Raw genomic sequence first — 7703 nt, forward strand, 5'->3', positions numbered from 1 at the left:
ATGTGGGCCTCAAACTCAGATGCTCTCTCTTACTCTAAAACTGTGCTGTCCATGTACAGTTATTATAATTTAATTCATTAGAGTTCATTTAAAACTCAGTTTGTCAGTCACATTAGCCCCAGATCAAGTGCCCCACGGTCATCGCTAGCTGGGCTACGGTATAGAACAGTGCACCGCAGGGCATTCTCACCATGGCAGGAGGTTCCATCAGATACAGCACTGCTCTATGATCTTCCCTGAAACCTACTGCATGAGGTTGAGTAGCCTAACCAGCCCACAGTTTCCTTGCAGGAAGAGGCTGCTTGAAGCCCCAGACCCATGCAAGTGTCTGGCAAACTGGAAGTGGCTAAAGGGCCGAGACACAGAGGCCGAGGCTCTCGTCAAAGTGAGAAGAGGGAGGGGCGTTCAGGAAGGCTATGTTGCAGCCGGCTGCATCTCAGTCACAGCGACTCACTCACTCCCTGGCTACCACCAGGCCCGTGCCCCCTCACTGTGCCTCCTCCTATACTTGTAACAGAGGAGCCCCATTACCGGTTTTCTGCCACACCCTGCCTCTAGGTGGAAACTGACACCCACCTGCCTTTGATGGCATTGAAGAGCCGGATCCCATCCGCAGGGCCACAGATCTGGACCAAATCATCGCGAGACATCTTCAGCAAGTCAGCACCTGGGCAGGTAAGTGGGGCTGCCCGTTATGTGAGACACAAAGAAAAGGCACCATCCCCAAGCACTTGCAGACCCTGCACCAGGGGTCAGGGACAAGGGACAGGGAAGAGCCAGCCTCACCTTCAGTGGGCACCAGACACTCCGTGGAGAGAGAAACAGCAAAGAACTAAACATTACATCACAGCCCAAGAGATTTCAGAAGCTAAACAACTGACATTCACAAAACTCAGTACAACAGATGGGTTTTTACAGAAGCCTGTGCCTGCCCACGCCTCCCTCTGTGCTTTTTATTGGGATATAATGTATGTGCATATCCCTTATGGGCATGTGGTTTTGATTACACGTGCACTTGTCTATATAAGAATACACAGCTCACCAGACGCAGCCATTTGAATGCACCCATGCACGCAGACCAAGAGGCAGAAACTCCCAGAATCCCTTGGACTCCTAGCACCAGCCCCTCCTCCAGCTCTGGGAAACCACTTTCCTGACTTCTTACAGTACAGATGAGTTTTGCTTGTTTTCTGAAATTCATGTAAATGCAATTGAACAGTATGTACTCTTCTATGCCTCCAAGTTCAGTTTAAGGGTTTCTTCCTATTATAAACCATTCATGCCCATTATTAGATATTATTCATTGCATAAATATACCACAATTTGTGTATTTACTCTCTGCTGATGGGTGCCCCCAACTTGGGGCTATTTTGAATTAGTCTCTATAAATATCCTTGTATGTGGATGCAGTCTTTTCCTCAAAGGTCAAGGAGTCCCCTAGAGCAGGAGTCCCCAACTCCCAGGCCAGGGACCAGTGCTGGTCCGTAGCCTGTTAGGAACTGGGCCATACACCAAGAGGTGAGCCATGGGCAAGCAAAGCTTCATTTGTATTTGCAGCCTCTCCCGAGCGCTAGCATCACTGCCTCAGCTCCACCTCAGATCATCAGGCATTAGATTCTCATAGGAACACCGGTCCCTGATGCCAAAAAGGTTGGTGACCGCTGCACTAGAGCCTTGTGACCATGTGGATTCTCTCAAAGGTACAAGTATGATATCAGCCTTCTGCTGAAAACTGACCAACAGCCACATGGCGTAGAGCCACAATTTCCATCTCTTTTTTCCTACCACAGTTAATATATTATTCTGTATATATATTCTGTAATATATTCTGTTGGCTCAATGCCTCCCTTTCCATTGGGAGTAAAACCCAAAGTCCCTCCACTGTCCCACCAGAGCCCAATGCCTCTCTGACCTCCCCTCCTCCACTGGTCCACTCAGCCTCAGTCACCTGGGTCCTCTGCTCCATGGCCACACCTTGCAGCCTTTGCACTTTCCATCTGTAACCCCAGTAACCACTTGGCTCACTTGCTTGCCTCATTCCAGCCTTTGCTCATGACACCTTCTCACTAAGATCTACCCTGACCACTCTACTCAAGACCATAGCCAACTCTCTTCCCTCCTCCCCTGTCCAGGACAGGTCAAGTCCCTCTTCTGAGCCTGCCTATCAAACGTGTCACACTATATTGAAGTGGGAGGTTTATATGTCTGCACTGACTCAAAGATGCAAGCTCCTTGAGGACGGGGACCCTGTCTGACCCTCCTCATACCTTCTGCCCCTAAAACATTGCCATAGATGTCCTTGGGAGCCACTCCTCCGGTTTTGGTTAGGTCTTTACTCCCTGTCACCCTGGACTGACTCTACTTAGTGGCCACAGATGTCCTTGAGAGCCACTTCTCCAGTTTTGGTCAGATCGTTACTCCCTATCACCCTGGATTGACTCTACTTAGTGGCAAGGCTCATCGCACAGTTTATCCTGGCATACCACAGTCGCTGGCTAAAGGCTTCTGCCTGATAGACCCATCAGTAAGAGCTTCAGAAACCTTTTAAGAAGGAATAACCAGCTTTCCCTTCTCACCTGTGGCTTCACTTCCACCTTCCAGGTCATGGCTCTGGAGACGTGATGAGCATCATTTTGGTAGGACAAATGCCAAGGAGGCTTGTTTAATATGCACTGGCCTGCTTAGCTAAGGGACCGTACCCAGGCAGACAAAAGCCCGCCCCAGAAGTCTTGATAAAGGTACTCAGAAGGGCCTCCCTTCAAACCACACTCGACTGGAAACTTCTAGGGGCCTCTAATCTTAGCACTTGGCCAAGGCCAGCAAGTGTAAGTGACTCACATTACTTTAAGTCCCCAAACAGAACCACAGCCCCAGGCACTGAGGTCAAGTGCTGGAAGGTGACTGGCCTTGCTCAGTGTTTCCAAGGTCTCTGCAGATTTTAAATACAATCTAGGGACACTTACCTGAGAAGCTAGCAAAGAGCCGGCAGAACTGTGAGAACCTGTTGCGGTGGAGCCACTGCTGGGCGTCCTGGATCGATGCTGACGGGAGCAGGTGCTGCAGGCAGAGAGAGGAGGCCTTGAAATGACAACTCAGGGTCTGCGCAGAGGCAGGCCACCAGAGAACCCCGCAGACACTTACGTCACTGCTCACGGGCAGGGCCTCTGCCAGGTGGGGGTGGGCCGGCGAGCTGTTGCTGCAAAGAGAACAAGGTGGTGAGGGCGAGCGCCTTCTGGGGCTGGTGAAGGTCTCCTCATCTGCCCACTGCTTCTACTTCCCTCGGCTCTACGCTTGTTTTAAACGGGAATTTCCAGAGTCAAAGGAATAAAGGCAGGGCCACCGTCCAATCCCTCCAAATCTCTAATTAACTCTTCAGTGTGGACAGGAAGTTCTGATTAGCTACACTCTCCTGGCCAGCAATGACCGCTCCATCCCCTGGCTCTCAGTTTGTTTTGGTCAGTATTCCCTTCCCCTGAGAGTTCCCAGCCCAGCCTCAGCCCGAGGGAGGGGCAATGGACGAGGGCGTCCCTGGCAGTGCCCACGGTGGCCGCGTTAGATAGCAGCGGCCAAAGGGGCAGCTGAACACATTCCTCTGTGGCAACAGGAGAGGGCAGAGGCACCCCTCGGGGAATTACTGTGCAATGAACAAGCACTCACAGTTTTCCATCATCCGCGAGAAAACCATTGTTATGGTTTTTCCCCACGGGGAGGCCCACCCCACCAGCCTTCCTCAGGGCTCACTCATCGCGGGGCACAGGCCCAGCACCTGGGTTTTTAAGTTGAGAGAAAGCTAACATTTGAAGATGACTCTCCCACATAGACACTGGTGACGATAAAACATGAATGTACTTTATGCCACTGAACTATCCACTGAAAAACGTTACAGTGGGAAATTTTACATTATGTATATTTTACCATAATAAGAAAAAAAGACCCTCACAGGGATGATCTTCAGACCAGTGGTCAGTAAAAACAGCTGAACTCCATCAAGTGTCTGTGGAGCACTGAGTGTTCCACACACGTTCCCCTGACCCTGCATGGAATTCTTACTCCCTTTACGGTGGAGAAACTGAGGCTAAGGGTGGTCAACAAACTTACTCCCAAAAGGTGAAGATCTAAAACTGGGTGTGCCTGAATCTAAATATGACCTCTTCTGTCTCCTACTCCCCCCGCGAACACCCACACCCACACCGACACACACACACACACACACACAGGACTTTTCTCACCTTGTAAATCAAGTGCATGTCCTGCTTTCCCATTAGTAAAGTTCTCTGCCAGCCAAGCGTGGGCTTTGAGGAACCCGCACACTCAGCTGTTGAACCCGCCTGGCATTGTCCCTAACTCCCCCAGCCCCCAGGAGCAGAATGTGCAGTGACGCCATGGGCCCTGTGCCACACAGCTTGGAACGGGATGGACAGCTCTCTACCAGCCCCTGTACTCCTGTTACCTTGGAGTCAGCACAGCCTGTGATAACCAGCAGTGAGGCTGGATGACCAACAGTGAGGCCACTTCTGTGTTAGAAGCCCTGAAACCCAGGCCAAGGAAGATCCTAAGCTGACCCACACTACCCAGTGAATGTGCACGAGGGCTGCAGAAAGATCCAAGAAGGCCCTGGCAACTACTGCAGCCACCCAAACGCCCACCTCCAAGGCCGTACCTGTCTCGGAGGCAGGTCATTCTGCCTGGCAGCCTGATACCCCGCAGGCCAGCCCTACCTTTACTAGAGGGAGAAGGGAAGGGTGGGCTCTGGGCTGCTGCCCTAGTTGACAACATTTATAAGTGAATTTACACACAAAAAGCTGTACGAAAGCTAAAAATGGTTATAAATACAACACCAGTTAGCCACCCTGAAACGCAAATCGATGCCAGGCTACAAAAGGAGAAAAGACACAGAGAGGAAGACCAGGAAAGGAACCCACGCCCATCACCATTCCAGGGAGTCCAAAGGGAGAGAGATGACACATACCCTTCTCCTAGGCTGAAGCTGTTTGGAGAGCCATTGTAGCTTGGGGATGGAGCGCTGTTCACCTGGTAGGCCATGTCAGGCCATGGAGAGCACTGCGGGAAGAGAGCACAGGACAGTGGTGACTTAAGGGCAGTGACACTCAGGAGGAGCTGGATCTGCTGAGATGCGGACTCCAGGCGCCTCAGGCCTTCCCAAGCAAACATCCACTGAAGCCAATGTGTGAAACCACCAATCCTTCAACACCCAACCTACATTTACCCAGTGTCTGCATGACCCAGGATAGGTGGGTTACTAGGGCCACACCAAAGAATCAAATATAGCAGTGGACACTCATTAGGTCTTACTCGGTGCAAGCAAAGCATGACATGTGTCTCTGTGAGCCTCCTAGTAGTCAAACCGAAGAGTGAAACATCATTAGTGACATGATTCTTGGGCCCACAAGAGAGAGAAAAACACAACAGGCCAGTTACTCACAAATAAATTTTCTTGGTGCAGATACATGGGTGTAAACGCATGAAATAGGGAGCACAGACAACTTCCAAACAAAAAATCATCGGTGAAGTTCGGTATTAAAACTTGTGTTATTTGAAAACAGAATCTGCTGAGGGGCTCAGTGGACAGAAGAGGCACTTTCACATTCATCAAGAGCAGCTGCTCTTCAATACAATCCTGAGTATTTGTTACACTGCAGACATTTTGCTAGGAGCTAAGGGAGACACAGAAACACGAAGATGTGATCCTCGACCTCAAGGAACTGCTTTTGCAGAAGCCAAAAACGAACACAAGTGAAAGTGTCCCAAATAAAGCAAAGACATACGGGTTTGGCCTGTTGGGGGAAGCCAGTGAACAGAGTATTCACTTCCTCCCTTCCCTGTGATGACACATCCTTGGAGAGGGCTAATTTGAAACTCTCCTAAAGATTTACTGTCACCCACCGAACCACAGGGTTGGTAAATATTTACCTGTGGTTTGAGCATGGACTGGAATTTGGCGGTGTAAATCCTGGAGGAGGAAAGCTGATGAGCTGATACAAGGGGAGCCGTCACCTTCCAAGGTCATGGACCAGGTGGGGGTTTCAACCAACCACACCACACTGTGACATGGGCTTGGATGGCTATTGCATGAAGCAGACATACCTCTCCACCACCGAGGAAATCACAGGAGAGTCAGGGGCGGAGAGGCTGAGGCTCAGCTGGGAAGGGGAATGGGAGCATGGAGGGCAACGCGGAGGCGTCACCAGCACAGGCAGGAACTAGTCCTGGAAAAAATTCACTGATCTGAGCTCGAATCCACATGGTGTGGTGCTGGCACGGCTTTGTTGCCAAAGTGGGGGTGGGGGCAGCATTCGTCATGTATTAGGGCTCTCTGCCCACTATTATCCTCAGATAAAATTCCAGTATACATTTGTCTGTGCTACAAAATTAGCTTCTATACTGTCTTGTTGCAAATACTCTTCAGTATATGGCTTATTACTGAATACACGCACGCACACACAGCTCATGAACCAGAACCAGGCCGCTGACCTCTTAAGATGCTCTGTGCCTAGGCCTCACCCTTATCACAGCCTGAACTCCGCTATGGACACTTCTGGGCCTTACACCTCTGTAGAGGGCGTTCTGGGCAAGTCAAGTTATTCAGTGACCAAACATCGACACCTATGAGCTGGCCCGATTGCAGAACGCAGCAGGGAATAGTCGTTAAAAAAAAAAAAAAAAAAAACATAGCCAGGTAAAAGAGGCGGCACCAGCAGAGACCTGTGACAGGAGGAAAAAGGGCCTATGATAATGAGCATCTCAGAAGTACCCTGGACAGTAGGATGGTTGGAGCAGGTGGGTGTTGGCATCAGGGTTAATAGAAAATGCATTACAATATCTATCCAAACAACAAAATAGCAAGTGCTCACATCCTCTGACCCCGAAGTCCCACTCCAAGAATGGAACCCTGCAGACATTCTTCCCATGTACAGAACTTCTTTTGCACAAGGTTATTCACAGCGCCCTGTCTGAAAAGGCAAGAGCCTGGAAACAACCAAGGGTCCACAAACAGGCCATCCACACAACAAAGGCGATGCAGCTAGATAAAGAACTAGAAAACTCTTTATGAACAGATATTGCAGAACAGTGTACCTATGTATGCTGTTGGTGTAAAAAAAAAAAAAAAAATTGTATGAATTAGCTTTATTTGCAGAGAAAGTTGGAGGAACCAGAGATGCCGGCTGCCCTAAGAAGAGAAACTTAGAGGTTGGGACAGTGTTGGGAGAGATATGTTCTGATACCTTTGAAATTTGGACCTATTACCTATTAGAAAAAGTAATACCCTAATTTTGAAAAGTGCAAATGGCAGCTAAGAGTTAAGCTATTTCTGAAACACCTTCCCGGCTGCTGGGCCTTATCAGATGAACACAGCTCCAGACCCAGAAATACACCACAATTTAATGGGTGCTCACTCTCAAAAGAAGCATTCACCCAAGGTGGGCAATTTCTGAAGACTCTAGCCCGACAGCGCCACTGGCCCACTGCTGGCAGAAGGCCCTGGGAGGCTCACCCAGTACCCGGGCAGCTCACCTCGGTGAGAATGGTGGTTTCATAGGACGGCTGGTACTTCTCCTTCTCTTGGGCAGTTCTCTTCTCCATCTTCTCCCGGTCCGTCTTTTGTTTCCGGTCAGCTCCCTTTGGCTACAAATGCAGAGCACAGGGGTCCAATTAGTCCAAAGTGGACAGTGATGGAAGATCCA

General features: G+C 49.9%; 1 protein-coding gene across 1 annotated transcript in view; it reads right to left on the reverse strand.

The window, feature by feature from the left end:
- The window catches only part of TFCP2L1 (transcription factor CP2 like 1), a 49001-nt gene that overhangs the window by 8882 nt on the left and 32416 nt on the right, over nt 1-7703 (reverse strand). The window contains exons 7-12 of the mRNA XM_023532681.1: nt 7534-7644; nt 4970-5061; nt 3142-3196; nt 2964-3057; nt 577-667; nt 279-346 (exon numbers count right to left, since the gene is read on the reverse strand). Of these exons, the coding sequence (XP_023388449.1) occupies nt 279-346; nt 577-667; nt 2964-3057; nt 3142-3196; nt 4970-5061; nt 7534-7644 (511 nt within the window). The remainder of the gene's footprint in view (nt 1-278; nt 347-576; nt 668-2963; nt 3058-3141; nt 3197-4969; nt 5062-7533; nt 7645-7703) is intronic.

This window comes from Pteropus vampyrus, unplaced genomic scaffold (genome assembly GCF_000151845.1).
Source record: "Pteropus vampyrus isolate Shadow unplaced genomic scaffold, Pvam_2.0 Scaffold87, whole genome shotgun sequence".
Classification (NCBI taxonomy): Eukaryota; Metazoa; Chordata; class Mammalia; order Chiroptera; family Pteropodidae; genus Pteropus; species Pteropus vampyrus.